The sequence below is a fragment of the Sander vitreus genome, chromosome 5, assembly GCF_031162955.1.
Source record: "Sander vitreus isolate 19-12246 chromosome 5, sanVit1, whole genome shotgun sequence".
NCBI lineage: Eukaryota > Metazoa > Chordata > Actinopteri > Perciformes > Percidae > Sander > Sander vitreus.
Window position 1 is genome coordinate 12,081,544 of NC_135859.1, and position 21,763 is coordinate 12,103,306.

The 21,763-nt window shown below is 41.5% G+C and overlaps 2 protein-coding genes across 4 annotated transcripts in view; both read left to right on the plus strand.

The window, feature by feature from the left end:
- The window catches only part of LOC144518043 (breakpoint cluster region protein-like), a 48,135-nt gene extending 42,841 nt beyond the window's left edge, over nt 1-5,294 (plus strand). Inside the window, exons 18-23 of the mRNA XM_078250396.1 lie at nt 952-1,061; nt 1,521-1,660; nt 1,849-1,983; nt 2,076-2,181; nt 3,642-3,801; nt 3,887-5,294. Of these exons, the coding sequence (XP_078106522.1) occupies nt 952-1,061; nt 1,521-1,660; nt 1,849-1,983; nt 2,076-2,181; nt 3,642-3,801; nt 3,887-3,976 (741 nt within the window). The 3' untranslated portion in view covers nt 3,977-5,294. The remainder of the gene's footprint in view (nt 1-951; nt 1,062-1,520; nt 1,661-1,848; nt 1,984-2,075; nt 2,182-3,641; nt 3,802-3,886) is intronic.
- A 1,390-nt stretch (nt 5,295-6,684) lies between these two features.
- LOC144518044 (cytospin-A) overlaps nt 6,685-21,763 on the plus strand; it is a 41,222-nt gene continuing 26,143 nt past the window's right edge. For 2 of the 3 annotated variants that reach the window (XM_078250397.1, XM_078250398.1), the window contains exons 1-3: nt 6,686-6,891; nt 17,778-17,940; nt 18,370-18,508. In XM_078250397.1, the coding sequence (XP_078106523.1) occupies nt 17,815-17,940; nt 18,370-18,508 (265 nt within the window). In that variant the 5' untranslated portion in view covers nt 6,686-6,891; nt 17,778-17,814. Of the gene's footprint in view, nt 6,892-17,777; nt 17,941-18,369; nt 18,509-21,763 lie in introns of all 3 variants that reach the window. The other variant, XR_013501990.1, reaches the window with a different exon arrangement.

Sequence of the window (21,763 nt, forward strand, 5' to 3'; positions counted from 1 at the left end):
TGTCCTGGTTTCCACTATGGTTATTGCTGCTGTATAAAATCAAAATCCATATTGTTGCCAACCATGACATAACTCAGACTATGGACAAAATACCCCTTTGCATTTAGTATGCAGAAAATAATTAAATTGTTTTTTTTTCTCCATGCAAAACAACACTGGCATTATGTAAACAAACTGGCATTTTAAGGGTTTAAAATAACATCAGTAGTTATAATCAGGACTGATGTTGGTTGATGATGTTGGTCTGAATGCAGAGAAGCAGTGAAGTCGCCCTTTTTTTGTTTCCACAAGTAAAATAAAGGTTTCACAAATCTGAAAGTGGGTTTTAGCCAGCCTTCAAACAACTGCAAAAATGTGGCCGCTAACTATCATCATTTCTCTGTCCCTTAACTTTCCCCTTAACTTCCAATTTGGAAGCTGTGAACCAGAAGCCAACTTTAGCGGTGATAAAGCTGATTCATGTAACACAAGTTGTAAAGGATAACTGCTATCCAACAGTAATAGGTGGATAGGTTGTAATAGTGCGGTTAGACAACGCTAAATACACAGATACTACATGCATTAAAATGAGACTTCTAACCTTATAAAATGTAACTTGTAACCAGGGGCATAGCACAAAATTCTGGGCCCTGTAGAAAGGCATTTTCTATGGGCCCCTCCCCGCATCCACAGCTATTCATTCTAGCATCTTTTTGGGCCCTCCTCACATGAGGGCCCTGGGTACTCAGTCCCCTTTTAGATAGCTATTGTTGTGAAACTGACATTACAGTCAGTTTGCTGACTCCTCTGTACTTGTGCTAGTGTTACACTGTGTTTTAGCATTTACCATTGTCCTGTTAATGTCACTTGTAGCCACAGTGTCTGCTGTTCAGCAAAAGTTAAATATGCTAGCTTAGCTTACATAGTTGTCCAAAACTAACTAACCAAAACCGGTGTCCCTACTTGTTTCAGATTGAGGTGAAGCTTTCGATGAAGTTCACAAGCCGAGAGTTCAGTCTGAAGCGAATGCCTTCACGGAAACAGTCCGGCATCTTTGGAGTGAAGATCAACGTAGTAACTAAGTGAGTTGGTGAAGTGTGTTTTGTGTGTGTGTGTGTGTCATGCCCATATTTCAATATTTTATTCAACTCAATGAGTCAACATACAGTATGTGCTCCACTTTACAATATTATATATTTTGTTCTTTTAGTTTTAGTGGCAGAATTTTGATTTGTCAGTGAACGGTTTACTGAGATAGAACAATAGGGCCTATGGGAAATGTGGTCTTTCGAGAAGCACTAGTACAAAAGCCTGGATTCCACCAGCGTATTTTTAGCGGAGCAGAGCGGAGAGCCGGTTCTGGGCCGGCGCAGACGGACCTGGTGGATTTTCGGGGTAACAATACCCCATGTGGTGACATAGTACAGGCTGCACTTATTTCAACAGCAGTCTCTTGTACTTGTATTCATATGATGTGTTGATTTTGTGTTGATAAGTAGCCCTCTTTAAAACTTGCTTCTGTGTGACCATGTCCTCACTAGGAGAGAACGCTCCAAGGTTCCCCTCATTGTGAGACAGTGTGTGGAGGAAATTGAGCGACGAGGGATGGACGAGGTGGGAATCTACAGAGTGTCTGGCGTTGCAACTGATATCCAGGCACTGAAGGCTGCCTTTGATTCAAGTGAGTTCAGTCTGAGTGCGATTTCTTCTCAAAATTGGAAAGAAGAGATACTTTCCAACGGGAGAGACTCTCTCTCTCTCTCTCTCTCTCTCTCGCTCTCGCTCTGCAGGACTCACGTACTTTTCAAAGCTCACTGTGCAGCTTGTATTCTTTAGCAATTAGTGACTGTTGTCTCATCTGCCCCGCAGACAACAGAGACGTGTCTGTCATGATGAGGGAGATGGACGTAAACGCCATCGCTGGAACGCTGAAGCTCTATTTCCGGGAGCTGCCCGAGCCTCTTTTCACTGATGAGTTGTACCCCAACTTTGCTGGAGGCATCGGTGAGTCGGCAGTTTTGGCATAATTTTCGGTAGTCAAGAGGGCTCAAATGCATTTGCGAGGAGACACATTCATGTGTGCTTTTGCCTTGCAGCTCTCTCTGACAGTGTGGCCAAGGAGAGCTGCATGCTCAACCTGTTGCTGTCTCTACCAGAGCCCAATCTGGTCACCTTCGTCTTCCTGCTCGACCACCTTAAAAGGTAAAAGACCTCACAATGAATACGTTATTTGAGATATTGTGTATAGTGTATCAGTTGTACGTCGGTGTGCATGTCTGTTACCCATCTTAGAAAAAGTTACTTATTTTTGTCACAATTTTAGTGTGAGAAGAAGTGAGACAGACATGTTATAGTTGACATAGTGTTGCATAAAGTGTTCAGCAGTGATGACATAAATAGGTACTGTTGGGTTGGGATTTTTTGAGTATCTATAGGGTCTAATATTATTGGTTGTAGCATTAGCCGTAAAGGGTAATTGCTAACCAATAGTAATGGGTGGTTGTAATAGTACTCTTCAGATACTTGCATTAAATGTTCATTTGGTAACTTTGCCAGACCAGGAAGGTCTGGCTAGTCCACACAGCATTCTGGGATGGGAGAAAAATGTGCTCTAGTTTATTTGCATTTCTTTTAAACCAATCACAATCGTCATGGGCTACGCTTAGCCCAAGACTCAATGACTCTGCAAAATAGCCTCGGGAAGGAACTTGTTTTGGTGGAACATGTGTACGTTCAAAAGTGTTAGTGGTGCAACAGAAAACTCAGATTGGACAGATAGTCTAGCTAGCTGTCTGGAAGGTAACGGACATCCGACGTAAAAACAGGGACATCCGGCAGAATTTTTCGGCGGCACCTGAACATTCCCGGAAGCAAGAAAAGATGACACATAACTAGAATATTCAAGACCATACAACAAAATAATGACAAAATAGACAATAAACCATAAACCAAATCAACATATGTATAAATGACAACACCATAAGCCCATCATACACGTCTCTCCTCAGCACAAAGCTTCCTAGGAGCCCTCCAGAAAGCCCAGGTGCTTTCCCCATTTCCTAGTGTAGACATCCAATCTGGCAAAATGTTTATATGACATTTTTTTTCAAACACCGCCACCCTAGCCATCTCACAAGCCAACTCTTGAATTGACGGCAATGAGAAAGTCTTTAAGCAGGTCGAGCCAACCTTATTTATACGCTAACAGAATCTTGATTCATATTTGGTCAGCGTTGCCTAGTTTGACAGTTTGACCGCAGTTCACGAGCAGCGCTGCGTTAGAGACTCTTCACCTCTGATTGGTTTTCCATGTGCCAGTAGGAGCACCAGGAAGAGGCAGAGGAACGGGATTTTTCCCTGATTATTTACTTGTTGAAAATGTCTTTATTAGGAGTAACCCCTTGAGACGCAGCATCTCGTTTTCGAGGGGGTCCTACTTCATGTAGTACTGTCAGCATATAGAGACAATTTCAGCAAATATATATATATTTTTTAACGTTACCAACTGTAGCTCTAAAGCAAGACTATATAACTTTTTTAGAGGATGAAAATACAAGTGCAATTCCCACTTATGGTAGCTAATGTTAGCTAACGTTAGCAAACTTTAGATACTGTACATAACTGAGTCGGTTCACTTTTCTTTTTTTGCTTTGTTCGTACAGGGTGGCTGAAAATGAGAGCATCAACAAGATGTCTCTGCACAATCTGGCCACCGTTTTTGGTCCCACTTTGCTGCGGCCCTCTGAAAAAGACAGCAAAATCTCAAACAGCTCACAGCCAATCTCCATGAACGACAGCTGGTCTCTAGAGGTCATGTCTCAGGTAAAACCCGTGTCAGGATACTGAGAAGTGGGACAGTGACATTTGGACTGTGGGTCTGATCACCTTTTCTCTGTCTGTACTGTAGGTGCAAGTCCTTCTCTACTTCCTTCAGCTGGAGAACATTCCAACACCTGACAGCAAACGTCAAAGCCTTCTCTTCTCTACCGAAGTATAACAGGAACATTGTGCACTTGTCTGTAAATGTTCTGTTCAGAGGCAGAATGTCTGCTGCCTAATGAGGTGGATGCTGCTGAGCGGCCATGACTCTGAGGATGCTTTATTTAGCCACTAGGTGGAACCATCAACGCATTGTAAACTGTAAACAGCCCCCATGCCCAAAGCCATTCCTTTCGGAGATGTGATGAGCACGTGTGTTCTGTTTATTTACAAGCTTGCCTGCTGTGTCAGTAAAAGACATACCATTATGATGTATAGACTTTTTTTTTTTTTATTTAATTTAAATATCAAGGAGCATTATTTACTGTACTTTGATATTTTACACTGCCCTGTTCTGTCACTGTGCACATTAGCTCCATATTCACAGACAGGGATTTCTGCTGTATTTGGATTTTGTAAGATTTATTTCTGTGAATGGATAATAGATGAATGGTTGGATGAATGGACATATATTTTTTCATGTCTATACATGTTTGTTTTCCCCCAGAAACGTTTGTCTTGGTTGAGAGCTCACCTGTGCCAATGTTTCCTCGCTGATGCTGACCAATAGAACATTTCAGTTACCCTAATGTTTACACACACTCTTAATTTTGTACGTAATTTAAAAAGTATGAGACTGAAAACTGTAGTTTACACACAGCAACATGCAGGCATGTTGACCTAACCATTTGAAGTGTGTGCTATCTGTGCTATACAATTTGTATGGTTCTTCTGGTGGTGTCCGAGCCAACGTTCATGTAGATATGAGTGCTTTTTTTTTGGAAGTGGTACAGAGAAGTGAAAGGCAAATCATTCCAGGAAAAGGCAAGGCCTAATCCTTCCACCCATGGAATGTATACTGTGCTGTGTAGACTTTTAAATCACAGTTGTCTTTTGTCCATATTTCATATGTTTTGTGTCCATATTAGGGTTTTTTTTTCTGTTGATGTTGTTGCTTCCGGCATTCCTTTTCTTTAGTCTACCTATATAGGACAAAACCACACTGCTGTAGAAATGAGAGCACCATCTCAAATACCAAATGTTCCCTAGTGGGGCCCTTGAAGCATAGTGATTCATTCATTCATATTCATATCCAAGGCTTATTCATAGGTTTATCATCCACAAAGCTAGTATTACTTACTGAAAATACACTGTGTTCTTGCATTAATATTTTTTTTCCCCAAATCATTACAAGTATTCAAACACTTGTTAGCACAAACTATAACCCTACAGGCTTGTGATTTATGTAAAATAAGCAATAACTCTTAGTGATTCTTAGGATGAGACTAGTGGGGAGTGTATGTATGATTTATGTAAATAAAAAAATGGTAACATTATTCTTGCAATGTGTCATTTCTTAGTATGAGATCAAAACAAACTTCGACTAAAAGTTTACTCTCTGACACAACTCTGTTTTAAAGGTCCCATGGCATGAAAATGTCACTTTATGAGGTTTTTTTTAACATTAATATGAGTTCCCCCAGCCTGCCTATGGTCCCCCAGAGAAAATGAAAGCTCAGATGGGCCAATCTGGAATCTTCTCCTTATGACATCATAAGGGGAAAGGTTACCGCCCCTTTCTCTGCTTTGCCTGCCCAGAGAATTTGGCCCGCCCATGAGAAAGAGAGAGACATCATGGCTTGCAAACAAGCAAAGTGGCAGTTGGTCAAGGCCACACCCCCACCCTCCACCTTGCCCCCCCCCTCTCCTCCTCAATAGCATTTAAAGCTCGAACACAGAAATGGCACATCCTAAGGAAAGCTCATTGTGGGACTGGCTCGTAGTGGCTGTAATTCTGCACCAAGGCTGAATTTCGGTAAAGAGACTTCAGATACAGTATTAGGGGACCACTAAGGCCTATAGAAAAGCATCCAAAAAGCAGCATGTCATAGGACCTTTAATATATCCAGGCTCAGCGAGTTTTCAGCCCTCTAAAACAAATATGTATAACTCCTACTGTACTGTAAATAGCAGCATGCTGAGTTTGCCCTGCAGGTGGCCATGCCCCCTGGTCTCCCTGCTGCCAACAATGGCACCTGCACTGTCCTATCTATACCTTGTCTAGTGTGTATTCTACTAGATATGTTATGCAAATCATTCAGTGTAGGGCCAGAGAAGACAGTGATGAGCATGTACCTGTATTGTAAATACAAAAAACTAAACACACATTAACGGTGTCTGGGCTTTGGTGGCCTGGAATCCTTGGGTATGTGCCATGCGTGACCTGTTAATCCAGACATTTCCATTGTATGTTTCCAATGTAATGGTGAATTAAAACACCGGAATTTCCCATTTTTTGGGATCAATAAAAATCTATCTATCTATCTAGCTATCTAGCTATCTATCTATCTAAAAGGTAAGTAGGCCTACTGTACTTTCAGTTGGTTATCATTATGTAGCAAAGAATCACCAAAACAAAAATAAATGAAGTTTTCACATCAAATGTGATTTATGCTAACCATATGTCTACATAACCTTATAGTCTTTAGTCATACTAATTACGGTGTGATATATTAAAGAGTATGTGAACGATTTATCTTAACTTTAGAGTAATCCGCAGATACTGTAACTTGGACTTGTGTCCTTTTCCTCTACCCTTATTGAAAGTGTTGTAAACTTGGTTGAAGAGAAGCGCTGCAGCCTTTTGGCCCAGTGCCAGTAGTTTGGAAACAGTAATAAACGGCCAACTAGATATTTAGACATCCTGGAGGCAGTAACGTGTACCCCTGTACAGAGGGTGATGCTGAGATGATGCAACTAGAGGAGGGGGCAGCAGAAGATCATCCGGCAGCTGCCAACAGAAAGAAGCTGACATCCGAAACCGATGCTGCCTCCCGTCTGGAGTTGTGAATTAGTGAACTGTTTGCGACCGCAAATGAACACCTATCGGACATTTATCAACGTGTCAAACAGACAAAATTAGGAGAACCTCAGGTAGGAATATTTGATCTGCTTACTGACAGAGCGCTGTCTTTTTGCCGGCTACGCTAACACTGTTAGCCTAACGATAGCATTAGCGACATTGCCTTTACCGTTGCTTAACGGTACTGACAGCTGAGGTAAATTAACTGACTGAAAAGAAACGCACAATCCTAATCAAAAGTTACGTTAAATGCACAGACTTGCTTTGTTCGTTTGTTTGTTTTAAATAGCGTTATAGTTACTGTTTTACCAGATTTTTGGTCAGCTGTCAAGGTAGAAAAAAATCATTTATACCTATGCTATGCATTATTTCAAAATAAGTCGCGATGTGTTTACATTTAGCACCAGTGTCATTCATAATTGAATGTGTGTCAATATAACGTTGACTGTAATTACCACAGTTATTGCTGAAAGGAGCTTTTTTTTTTCCTGATTAAAGGCAATTTGCGTTTAACCGGGGACATGTTTTTGCTGACTGAATTTGTCACATCTTTTGTTTTTCTCGGCAATGGTTTTAAATCACTTCTGTGATACATTTCTAGTTTGGCTGACTGACTAGTTAGGCTACCCCTGGACTAGTTAGGCTACCCTGAACGTCTTGGCAAGACTACCTACAGCTACATATTTGGAAATAACCTAGGTAAACGCTCGGTCTTTACAGCTTTTTGACTTTTGACTGTAAACTGGAAGTATCTTTTCACCTGGCTATTCATATCTGCAGTATAAACCATATTACATCTACTCAATATCTATCTATCTATTATACTTCTGTTTTACTCTGGTTCAAATTCTCCTGCTCTTTCGGAGTTTTGACATAGTTATTATAGTTTCAGGAAAAGTTGTTGAACGGTTGTGCTTACGTGTCTAGCTCGGTGCTTTTGTTTTGAAAGCGCATGGCCAGACAGGAAGTGAAATTGTTGGAAATTTCCTGCGTGCCTGACGTTCTAGCTAACTAGCTACCTGGGTTATCTCCTTGGTTTTAAGTTACCATTTGGTCTCTAACATGATAGAATCGACGTATGCTTACTCCATAGAGTGGGATAGTTGTCTTTACCTAAAAGGTTTAGTTGGTAAAGTATTTGCTTGTGTGGTTGAATGACACACTGTTGGGGCTAACGTTAGCCATGCTGCTGCTAATGTAGCTAGGTGTAGCCAAGAACAATGTAAATTTGCCATCCCCTTGAGAAGCCTCAACAGTAAACTGATGTTGCAGCTTGTCAATTGCTTTTGGCCGGCCCAAACGGTATACTATTGCAGAGTCGTAGCCCCTGTGTGTATCTTACTGAATCCTCCTCTCTCAATTGATTTAAAATCGTCTTTTCTTTTTTTTTAAACCACAGATGTTTCGCAACTCCCCTGGAATAGCTTGGATAGAGCAATATTTCACAGCCCACTCTTTAAATCAATGTCCAGGATATTGACTTATGAGCTATTCCTTCTTGGCTCTGCCTGGTCATTGTTTGCGTTTAGAAAAATATTTTGGAGAAAACTCTCCAGTCTTGGGGACTTTGAAGAAAGGGAAATAAATAAATAAATGTATTTCCAAGACGACCCCATGTGTCAGGATCGAACTCATGCCCAGTTTGGTTAAATATAATAAAGATGATTACATTTTTTGTTGTAATAGGCATGACAACTCTTCCACACAGTGTGTTGATGAAGTGGAAGGTGAATGGTAACTCTTCTACAATGCCAGGACAGGTTGATGTTAATGGTGTCAAAGAGGTTAACATGTTAACGCATTTTAGTTACATATTCTTCATTTGAATCAGCATATTGTTGTAGCATTGAAATACTGAAATTGGAAATTCCCATTTAACTGAAGGCTACATCATAGAAAATGGCTTGTTTAATTGCATTCCAGTCTTGTGAATAATGGCGAGGCATATGATTATATAATGAAATTCACGGTTTGACAGTTTCTGGTCTGTCTGAGGCAGACTGGTGCGTGCTTGTCCTTGTACACACAGTCACCCTTTTTAGGGTTTACTTCTTTTTTCTTTTCTTTTTTTTTTTTTTTTACTGGAGACGCCACCACAGGAAGCTGATGTTTTGGCAAGGAAGTGCCTCCCCGCAGTTAAAGCATGAATAAGGGAGGAGCGCAGGGAAGGGGTATTAATAAGTTACTAGACCACTGCGACCCCCACCTCCTTCTCTTCCCAGACTTAACTTGGCTGTTTCTTCTGTGTCTTCTGTCTCATGTCTCATGCTTTGTTCAGCTGTCTGTAAAGGAACACTACACACGCTTGTTCCTTTGGTCAGCCTTGGGTCAGAGCCATTGCATTCATTACCACTGAAATCAAATACTGTAGCTCTATTTAATTAGAATCAGGATAAGTGTTATTGGCTTCTGGCTTATTAAGGAGCAGCTTACGTTCTGCAGCACAGAGCGCCACATGGCTAAATTGAGTTGAGATGTTTTGCATAGTAAAGAATTCTGTTGACAACGTCCTACCTCTTATTAAATAGGCAACATTGAAACATTCAATAATCATATCCTTGTGGCTGCTTAATATGTTGTACATTCTGAATATCAGCGCTGCAATCATTCCTCCTCAGAAGATTTATGCAGTTGGCTAATATTTAAGAAAATGTCTGCTGGTGGCAGATAAACCGGATGGACTCTGACCTTTTTAATTTTTGTGTTGTTTATTAAAGAGTTTAGCCATATTTAAACAAGAATCAGTAAGCCCAATGATGTGTGGAGTCACCAAGAAAATAGTTCTTCAGCATCACAGAAACGGCATTGTTTTTGGACACGGTGTGATTCATCACAGATGTTGGTGTTTACAATCTACAGTAGTGCCGTGTGAGAAGAACAACTCTTTTTAGACTACATTTTCCAAACTGAGCCCCGTCTGACATGCAAGTGTGTGTAAATGTATCGTGTGTATTTCAATTCTTCCTTTTAAGAGTTTCTAAACTGGTACACACACCGACCTTTTTTTGCAGTAGATGTGCAGTAGTTTTGCAGAGTGAGAGAGTGAAAGAAAAGGCAGCTGCCTCTGCTCAAACTGAGCTTGAAGACGTAGATCTACCTCAGCACCAAATCCCCCCCCCCACAATCCTCCCCTCTCCCACATCAACTCCTGTCTGTCAGCTATTAAAACCTGGACGCAACACAACTTCCTCAAACTCAACAGCGATAAAGCAGAATTCCTCCTTATAGGCTCCAAATCCACACTCAGCAAAATCAATAACCCCACTCTCACCATCGACGGCACCATTGTCTCCCCATCTCCCCAGGCCCGCGACCTTGGCGTGATCTTTGACTCCACCCTCTCCTTTGAGCCCCACATCCGCCATGTCATTAAAACCTCCTCCTTTCACCTCCGCAACATCGCCAAAATCGGACCCTCCCTCACACACCCCGCTGCTGAAAGACTCATTCACGCCTTCATCTCCTCCCGACTGGACTACTGCAACTCCCTTCTACTCGGCATCAGCTCCACCAACATCAACCGACTCCAACTGGTCCAGAACGCAGCCGCCCGACTCATCGCCCGCACCAAATCCTGGCACCACATCACTCCGGTCCTAAAACAACTCCACTGGCTTCCCATCTCCCACCGGATCACCTACAAAATCCTGGTCCTCACCTACAAAGCCCTCCACCATCTGGCCCCGTCATACCTCACTGACCTCCTCTCCCCGTACCAACCCTCACGGTCCCTCAGATCCACCTCAGCCGGTCTCCTCTCCATCCACAAGTCCAACCTCCGCAGTTTTGGGGACAGAGCATTCTCCAGGGCAGCTCCCAGGCTCTGGAACTCCCTCCCCCAAGAGATCCGCACCTCCGAGTCCCTCACCATCTTCCAGTCCCGCCTCAAGACCCATCTCTTCACCTCTTCACCTATCCGTAGCCCCACGCCCCCCTCCCTTTTCATCTATGCCTGAATCTCATTTTGTTTTGTTTTGTACACTGCCCTGTAAAGCGACTTTGAGTCCATGGAAAGCGCTCTACAAATTCAATTTATTATTATTATTATTATTATTATTATTATTATTATTATTATTAGATGTGACGTGAGCAACCTGTCTGAAAGTTGTAAGTCTTCTGGTAGCTGTGCCACGAGAAATCTGTTTGTTTGTGGATAAATGTTACTTCATATGAATTCACTTGCCACATACCGAAGTATTTCCAATCCATCAAAACGTTGATGAAATATTTTGTTCCGATGCTTTCATGAACTCTCTATGGGCTTCTCCCTTGACTGTATGCCTCCACGTCCCCCCGATTGCCTGCGAGCTTCTCCTGTACTGTACGGTCATTTCTCTACTGTGCGACAGAAAGTCGCGTGGTCATGACACAATCGTTAGCCTATTTTTACTAAAACGGCTGCTACAGGACCATAATGTGAGATACAAGGTAATGGAGCCTTTTAAACATCATCGTGTTTCTTTAGAAATAAAATAATAAAAGTCTTTTAAACGCTTCAGATGTAAAGTTATTCGCTTTCAAAGTGACGCCAAAATGAATGGGAGTCAATGGAATGCTAGCGGGAGGTGATGGCTTGTTAGCCTCAGAATCTCCCCATAGGAGGTACGCTTTCCGGATGCTCGCTTACCCCCTTGCCTCTGCCCCATTTAGCTGCACTTTTGGTCCCCAGCCAGCGTTCCCATGTCTATTCAGATCCAATGAAAATAGCTGTGCTTTAGCTAGCAGCTCTCTGTTTCAGACATCTGCTTTGACACACATTCTTAGGCCTTAGGCCTGATGGGGGGGCAACTTAGGCCCAGTGGGCCACCAGGCTTGCAATACACTGAGGGAAACCCTGATATAGGAGTGTCATGATGTGGGCTCTTCTATAGCAAGAGGAGTCCTATTGATTGCCCTGTATCTTCAGCTGGAGAAGTTACTCGCTTAGTGGCATTACAGTATGAGTTTAGCATCAGCAATGGTGCTGAAACTTTATTTTTCTTTGTTTCTTTGTGCCCAAAAGGTTTTTTGTTATAATAAGAAAAAGTAAGAAGACATGCACAGCAGGACTGTAGAAGTGCTGGCAATGGCCCGGCTGAAAGACAAGGAAAGCTTCCCAGACAATTATTTCTAGCTTCACTGCATATATAATGTAAGGTAAGTCAACACATAATGTCTAGGTCTGGGTGACATGTAGTGAGAACTGTACAGACATGAGAAAGTGCATGTTCTCTAAATATAGCCATGTTGTAAAGCTTCCAAATAAGGTAAGACTTGTGGGGATGTAGGTGGACATAAAAAGGAGCTTAACCTAGAAAAAGACACTGACTGGGGAAAGATGCATGGTGTAAATTTAGAATAAGTACTCTAATCATGAACGGTCAAAGAGGTTGCAGATGTAAACACTATATGCTTCAAAGTATACGCTGAAGGTTGAGTTTGTATCGTAAACCATAAGCCTGCTGTACAGGTCTGTTTCAGTGAATACAATCTAAATTACCTTTGCACCACAGGAGATGCAGAGTCTAACCAGCTGAGACACATTATTTGCCATTTTCTCCACATGAGGCAGGGAAGATTTTTCTTTTGTTTGGTTGCAGCACTTTCTGAACTTACTAAGGAGTAAGCACGTTATTTTGGATAGAGATTTCCGTGTGCCGCAACTTGAAAAATATACATTTTAATTCAATCAAACTCCTCATAACTCTTCCTCAAGGCTACGGCTTTGCATTTTCATGGTTTAGTCATATGAATTAGGCGTTAACTAAACACTTCTCAACATCTACGTCACTGGAGGCCAAGGTTAAGCTGACAGAAATAATAAGCCAAATAAATACCTTCTCGGCAGAAAAAAATGAATCACTTTGAGGTCTTGGAGTGCCCTCGAAGTGGAAGATTTGGAGCAGGATGACAGATTTAAAGTATCATCTGTATCAAGGAAACAGCTGAAATCTATTAGAAAAGTAGGGGAGAGCCGGGACAGTTGAAACACTTTTTAATTAAACGTAATTTACAAAGCGATCGTATCGCACTGAAAGCTAATATCACTAGCAACCTACACCTGTCATCTGTCAAATACAGTTGCATTTTCAGCTTTGGCCAAAACCGTTAGCAACTCATTGCCGTCATTGTGAAGCAGTTATTGAAATATCACGCACTGTGGATGATTCTGCCATTGTTATAGCTAGAACAGTAAGTTTTCCCATTTATATCATGTTTCTATTGTGGAAAATGTCGTTTCACTAGGTTTTTACGTGGGTTAGGCCACTGCACATCCAAATAAGTGCCCTTAACAACCCACAGCCCGTCAGTCTCCATAGGATAACATGGGAAAACTCGACCCCCTTACCTGGTGGACCCAAATATATTTTCATCTTTCTAAAAACTGCTTTTCCATGTCTCACCTCCATAAATTATTGTAAACGCAGATATTTGTGCATTTACTTAAAATACATGGAGTTACAGTTACAGTTACAGGGACGATTGAAACCGCTGTTTCAATCGTCATAGACATATGCCATTACAGCCTGTTTTGCTTTCCATGTAAACAAGCATGCAATATGAAAGTCTGGGATTGTGGAGAACACTAAATGATCTACTGAATAAGCATGTTGTCGAACCTTTAAATGAAAAACACTCATTAATAATCGAAAAAATGTAACCGCAAATGAAGTTTACTTTTGACCATCAAAACTTGTTTGTCGCCTGTAAATCTGTGATAAAAGGAAATAACAGGAAGATATTTGGCTGATAGAAGGAGGTTAACATGCTCTATGTTTTGACCTAAGGAAGTCTGTTTATCATCATTGCACTCAGAGAAAACTGGAATGTTTCATTTGTCCCACGTTTCAATCGTCCCGGCTCTCCCGTTGTTTTTGAATAAAGTGCAGTTGTGGTTTAGTTTGGATTCTCTGGAGGTATCCGGAAGTTGACGATATGGGCTCAGATGTGACCCCCCGCTCCTGCTGCATCTTAAATATTGATTTATTTTTGTAGTGTGTATTTATTTATTTAGCTAAGGGACCGTTTGGTATTTATGGAATGGACCACCGGAGGAAAATAGGGGAGGGTCGTGTCTTTTTATTCTTTGTTGATGGGAGGGTCTTCCAATGTTTTTTAGTCTAGGGAGGAGGGTCACCCAACTTTTGTATTCATGAGAACAGTAAAATTTCAAAGTGGCTTGCACATTTATCCATGTAGCTCCATGTAGCTCTCAGTCTCGGCCCCTATCGCTAGCAGATGGGTCCATCCCTGTTTAGTCAGCCAGACAATTAAAGCTGTAGAGACCGTGGGATTTCCCAAACTGAATAAATCCCGCTCGCACATGTAAACACAAAACTGCTTTGCTAGCTCCATCGTGTTGTAACTAAGACATCTGCTGAAAAAAATATTTTTATTCATTAGCATGATTGCTGTACTGTTTAGTTCAAAAACATCCAAAACACCGTACGAAAACATACCAGACGCAAGCTTTTATTTTGAAAAGCTGATGCTCGCGGACTGCACCAGTCGGGAGGGCATTCATGAGACGGGAGGTCTCCAGGCTGCAGCCATACCCGACTCAAATATTCTTTCGGTCCCGGTGATATATATATATATATATATATATATAAACGACAGCCTTTTCAAGGCATTTGAGGGATGAGACATGAAGGAGTGGTAGCATGCAAGCCCCCAAATTGACGCTTGTCTGAGAAATTGAGTTTTGGATAATGTTCAGCTTCAGCAGCTTTACCTATGATAAAATATACAATGACTGAGGAAGCCTAGTGACGAGTCCATAGCAACCAGTGTTGAATTTGTTATTTCCCAGTGTCCTTTGTTGAATGGTCTCAATGTTTTATTGTTTTATTTCATGTGAATACTAATTCACTAGATGAGTAACTTAGTATTTGAAGTAATGCAGGAAGTGTGCATTTAGTTTCCATGCTTATTGTGTTTCCACAACTATGTTAGTGAGTAAATCTACTGAAATGGCCACCACACCATAACAGAGGAGTGTGATGTATAAGATGAGAATGCAGAGGTTTAGTCACGTAAGTCATGGCTGTAAAAAAAACAATGTATATCTGTATATCTTTGCCAAGCGCAAACCAGTACAGATGGCTCTCTGAGATAGTCTCTCCGCCATTTTTGTGAGTCGCTTCCGAAGCTTTTCAACGGTGTAGTACGACATCCGCTGGGGGCGTATTGCGTATTACGGGGCTGATTTCAAGTGCCAGTGGGAAGGCGGCGTAAGTGTCTTCATTAATTTATAGGTGTGTTTTGGGCGTAACATGCAATAAACCAATCAGAGTGTCATCTCCCATTCCTGTTTGTACCTTGGCGCATTGCTATTATGATGGCGGATTTGCACCGTAATATTTTTATTTGTAATCTTTTGCATGTGTGTGTGTGTGTGTGTGTGTGTGTGTGTGTGTGTGTGTGTGTAACAAGCATAGTGTGCGCGCGCTGTGCATAAGCGTAGGCTCATTTTACTAATTTGCTGTTAAAATAACAATGAAATGCTGCGCTATTGACTTTAGGCCAGGTTTTTGTTGGTCAGTAGCGTGATCACTTCCCGCTGCCTCAAGATAGCAATAAGCCAAGAATTCACATGAACACCCCTCCCTGCAAGCCCATGGGCGCAAAGATGGGTGCAGGTGCATTTGCTTGGGCGCTGATGGATGGGAAATTGACAACTGCGTGTGTGTCTTTTGCTAGTTTAAGACCGAACTAGCAAAGACACTTGTCGGGCATTGTGCTGTGCTCGCTGCGCCGGGTGCAAGATAGGGCCTCCAGAGTTATCGACCTCGGCCAATAAGGAGTCAGTTTGTTAAATAGGCGCAAAGTGGTCTCCCCATGGATGGAAGGGTCTTCCTCACGTTTCCGAAGAGAGCAAACGTAGCGGTTGAATTAGTAACCAAGCTAAATTGACTTTAACAAATTACAACCCAGCGGCGAGACAAACTTAGCGCGAGCTCCGGTCACTTGTCTCATCCATCTCGTGTCGTGAGCAATGCTGAAGAAACTGGCCGCCACTTCTTGAACTGAGCTCGGACTGATAGCTAGCTAGCTACCTAAACACTCGCTAGCTAAGCCTTTTACAGGCTTCTTTTTTTTCTTTTTTAGTTAGCTGTCAGCTGTGCTAAATGATAAACACTCTAGCTAGCTCTTAGCTAACGTTAGCTTTGTTAAAGATAACATCACTGTGCAAAGTGCAAAGCTGATTGCAAAGGGCCTCATGCATCCAGAACAAGTACTTTCACAACTCGATATGACAGTGAGCTAGACTGAGACTGAATTGGTTTACTGTGTGGATTCAGCATGTTTGTGTTAACAAATGCTGCGCTATTCTGGACATCATTTAATTGTCTCTGTTCAACTAAAGTTCATGTACTTTAACGTATTTCCTGCAGCTGCTAACTCATATAATGAAGATATACTATGCACCTAACACTTTTTTGAATCAAATCAATAATGATTTGGCTGTACTCACTTGTATCAACTGATCTGACCTGACATCCTGTGGCTGCAGCTGCAACTGCTGTGCATCTTCCGGTACCTGGACACTCATATTAAAATGAAATGTAACATTCAAACATGCTTGAATCATCTCCACAATGGAGTTTAGTTCTGTTTGTTTTTTCAACAGTATTTTGTTACAAAGAAAACAGAAGTGTTATAGCTTTGGCTATTTATTTATTTTACTTAGGAATATTATTAAAAATGTGCATAGTTAATATTGTTCTTTGGTGTTCTATTTAAAGTCTGATTTACTGCTGCTGATTTTTGATTATATGTATTCCCAGATCCAAACAACAAACTTCTGCTCAAGAAAACAGCAGAGATAGATTGTAGCTGGGTTTCCTATGTACAACAAATAACTTCTTCAGCTCACTTTTTCCTCTCAAGAGCCTTAGTGCAAAAAGCTCCAAGGCCAAATCTGTGCTAAAGTGCTTACTCTTAGTCTCCAGCTGTGTCCCAAATCACTTTTTCTAGCTATAATGGCATCAAGGCAGGTTCTCTTCAGACCTGGACGCAACGCGTGAACAATGTGGAATAAAGCCTGCTGTGTTTTATACGAGCATTTGTTATTTGGTTACAGCCAGTTTCAGCACCTTGTCTGCTGCCAAATGAACCCTGTTGGCAAAATTGCTCCAACATAATGATATAACCTGTTATTAATTCAAGACACATTCTGCAACAATGCAGCTCACCAAATTATCCTGGTATGAGTACATCTTGCACGAACATGGCACTTAATGATTTCTTGGCAGGGCAAGATGATATTCAGTGCATCAGACCGGTTGCCCAGTAACAGGCTAACAGACTCACATTTTTGCCTCATAAAATATGACTGCAGTTGTGCTAGTTTGAGCTTTCCCTTTATCTGTGAAGGAATCTTACTTTTCCTTTTTTGGCTCTGCTCAATTTTCTACACAGTGCTCGAAAAACTCTGTCTTGCCCATCTTTGTCTGGCGGAGCAGAGTGCAACCACCCACACACAACTTTTTATCAGTTTGATTGTTGTTGCAGCTGACAGGCATGTGAAACTCTGAACTATCACAAACACAAAAGAGCCATCTAGTGGAGATATTGTTTGGCCTTTGAAAGCCTCCATTTCAGTGTAGATTCCTGTATCTGGGGTGGTCCCCTGCAGCTGTCCTAACAGCGACCAAATGGAACTCAAGTGTCCATGTATCATGACATAAATATAAATAACAGTATTTTTAAACTGCAAGAGCTAGAAAAAACTCATTATTGTAGGGATTTGGAGAATAAGCAGAATTATTTTAACTCACTATTAAAATCTTCATATCACAAAGACAGACACGTTTTTCTGCAAGTGCTCGGCTGTTCAATGTGGTCTCGGTGTGTTCCAGTGTTAAGGGAATAGCCTCTGTGGAAAGAATTCCTCTTCCATGGAAAACTGGAGCTATCACTCTGCACACTGACACACATTGCCTTCCCCCCCCCCCCCCTCCTTTGTGCACAGATTGAGCTGTAAATGTATTGGCATCACAGAGCTCAGTATGAAGAAGTCGGTCCGGCCAGCGACGAGTAAGGTGAGCGGAGATCGAGGGAAGGCAGAGGCCACGGCTACCGCTGGCACCGGAAAGCCTCCAGCTAAGACCAGCACCACTGCACCTCTGTCTAAGGTAAGACTCATCACGTGATAGAGCTTTGAATTTGATTAGATGTTCTTTTTTTGTGAGTGAATTTGTTGATTTAAAAATCAAATTTTGCAAGACAGAAGACAAAACATTAACAGACCAGCACAAATCAAACAACACAAACTAGAAACAGTAACAGACCAGCAAAAATGTAACAAAACAAACAAATAGTGCCTATGGGACAAAAGGTGTTTGTGTGTTTGTGTGTGTGTGTGTGTGTGTGTGTGTGTGTGTGTGTGCGTGCGATATCAATCTGGACAAAGTAGGATGGATGGGTGATGGGCTTGAGGGGAATCACAAGATGAATAGACAAGATATATAGAAGCGAAAGTAAGAGGGGTATATCAAAAATAGTAATAACAATAATTGGGAGTCAGGAGGAGCGCCACTGTTGATTTATTTGTGTGCTTTCAGGTGAAAAGCAATGATGATCTTTTAGCAGCTATGGCCGGAGGGAATCCTGCATCAAGTAATGCCGTCAACAGGACCAAGAAGACTGCCTCCACTGGGACTAATGCTTGCAGCCTAGACAGCAAGCCAAAGACAACTTCAGGTAATAGTCCATGCCTACATATTAGGGCTGTCAAACGATTACAAATTTTTAATCACTGAATGTCTATAGTTAATCGCGATTAATCGTATATTTTATCACATGATTAAAATTCTATTATTTTGCATTTCAGAACAGTTTTTAAGTACATATTAACAATCGAAAGCCATTGTTACCAGTGTATCTTGATCGGGAATCAAATGAATGCAAAGAAAGTTACTTTATGAACTTGATTTTAAGATTTGTAATTATTTATTTACTGTAAACAAAAGAAAAATGTGTGAATCTGTCATTATTGCACAATTCCTCCAAGTACCTAACTAAAAAACTAAAAATCCCTATCCTTACTAGAGTCAATATAGTGTTTAGTAAATAATGTTGATTACTCACTGACGTCCAGTGATCACCGGTTAATGAGACAGCGTTTGCAGCACCTTGCAGCTGTTCCAGTGTGGCTGCTTTCTCCGTGTGGTATGTGTATGGTGAAACTACTGTCTCCCTCGACGGCAACGAGACAGGTCAACCGTAGCACGTCTTTAAGACCCGAGTCCTCTACGATGCTGACAGGTCTGCAGTTAGTTGCCACCCGTTTAGCCCGCTAGCGGGTAGCATCACGTTAACTGTACTACTATGCTTAGCTCCGTAGGTGGTAGCTCAAGCTTGACGTGCTTCGGTGATATTTTAATTCAGCTTTACACAATGTGCACATGGCTTTCGACTTGTCTACGAGCCGTCCGGGAGTTTTGGAAAATAAAAAGCTCTATTTATTGCTGCTGTCTTTCTCCATCATGCCTGCAGCCTGCTGCAGCAGGATGTGTTAGGAGGAAGTGGCAGCTTGATGATAAGTAACGGTGCTGCAAAGGGTCAAAATAGTAGCCTGTTAGGCACGACGCAAAGCCGAGTGAAGTGTAAAATAAATTAATAAATGCCGGCATGCGATTAATGCGATTAAAAAAAAAAATAAAAAAAAAAAAAAAAAAAAAAAAAAAAAAAAAAAAAAAGAATTGCGTCACGACGGCCCTTAATCGCATCGCGATGAACGCGTTAACGCCGACAGCCCTACTACATATGAATTCTCTTCTATCTTTAGTAAGTTGTTTAACTGAAAATTAGGGCTGGGCAGATATGCTTTTGTCCCGATTTGATTCTTTCACGAAACGTGGGTGCTGATTCAAATCAAATCAAATTTATTTATTAGTCACATACAATTATACAGAGTATATGTAGTGAAATGCTTTGTCCACTGTCTCCATGGCTGTGCAATGTGTAAATAATAAGGAAATAAATAGAAAAAGAAGAGAAGAAGAAGAAAAAATGTCTAAAGTGCATGAGGTGTTTCCAACATGCTTGTGCTCCTGCTACAGTCCTCATTCAGTATCCAGATAGCTTGGGGATAAAACCTTTTCCGCATTCTCTCTGTGTTGGCCCTCAGGCAGCGATAACGTTTCCCAGAACGTAGGGCAGAGAAGAGGCAGTTGTTGGGGTGACTGGGATCTCTGGTGATTTTCTTTACTCTGGACTTTACTCTCCTGATGTATATTTCCTCTAGGTTGGGTAGTGTACTCCTGGTGGTACGTTCAGCTGATCTCACTACTCTCTTTAGGGCTTTACGGTCTTGCTGAGTGCTGTTTCCATACCAAGCTGTTGTATTCCCAGTAATAATACTTTCAATGGTGGCTCTGTAAAAGTTCTTAAGTAATTGCCGAGGTAGCCTAAAGTACTTCAGGCGTCTGAGGTGAAAAAGACGCTGGCGTGCCTTTCTCACCAGTGAATCAACATGTTTGGTCCAAGTCAGATCTTCAGAAATATGAACACCAAGATATTTAAAACTCTCTACCCTTTCCACCTGAGAGTTGTTGATCTGGAGTGGTTTGTAAACTTTCTGCTGATCACGCCTGAAATCTATAAACATCTCCTTAGTCTTGGTAACGTTTAGGAGTAGGTTGTTGTCTTGGCACCAGTTTGAAAGTCTGTCAAACTTGACAATGACGTTGGAGTCATCTACTGCCGTACAGTCATGTGTGTTAAGGGAATACAACAGTGGACTTAAAACACAGCCCTGTGGTGCTCCTGTGTTGAGGGTGAGGGATGAAGAGGGGTGGCTACCCCTAAATTGAAAATCCATTTGCACAGAGATGAATGCAGACCAAGATCTTCCAGCTTAGTGATAAGCGTAACAGGTTTGATTGTATTAAATGCCGAGCTGAAATCTATAAACAGCATTCGCACATAATTCCCTCCCCTGTTATCAAGGTGGGCTAATACAGTGTGCAGTATAAAAGGAATGGCATCATCAGTAGATCTGTTAGAACGATAGGCAAACTGCAGGGGATCTAGATTTTGGGGCAATGAGGAGCAAATGTAGTTTTTGACTAACCTCTCAAAGCAATACATAGCTATAGATGTCAGTGCAACAGGGTGGTAGTCATTCAGGCCGGCAGGATGGGAATTCTTTGGAACAGGAACAATTGTTGATCTTTTAAAACATGTTGGTACAGTCAACTGGGTTAAAGAGAGATTGAATATCTCCGTGAACACTGGAGCAAGTTGATCTGCGCAGGTTTTGAATACTCGTCCAGGAACAAGGCCTTCCTGGTGTTCACGCTTCGGAATGCTCTCCGCACGTCGTGCTCTGAAAGGGTGAGCGCAGTCTCCTCTATCGGCAGGATAGGATTTGATTTGTATTGTGATTCTAGAAGTATTGCGACTTGAAAGTATTGAGTATTGTGATTTTCGTTTCCTTTTTAACAAAAACAAAAGTTGAATAATCCACATCTAGAGACAATACAGTCATGTGAACAAATTAGGACTCCCATGCTAAAGTTGACTAAAAAGAGGAATAAAAAAAATCATCTTTAGGAAATTGAAAAATCCAATCTTTAAGGACATCAATTTTCTTTGTGAATGAATAATGTATCGTAAATAAAGAAATGTTCTTCCTTAAAATACAGGGGGCATAAGTGAGTACACCCCTATGTTAAATTCCCATAGAGGCAGGCAGATTTTTATTTTTAAAGGCCAGTTATATCATGGATCCAGGATACTATGATCCTGATAAAGTTCCCTTGGATAAAGAGATTGGCATGGTTGTATTTCAGTTAGCCTAATAGCTGGTTTGATTTGCATTGAGAGATGATTTTATGGAAAGTACCCCATGCCAATCTCTAGGTATGGTGAAGGGGATGTGATGATGTGGGGCTATTTTAATTCCAAAGGCCAAGGGAACTTTATCAGGATGCATAGTATCCTGGATCCATG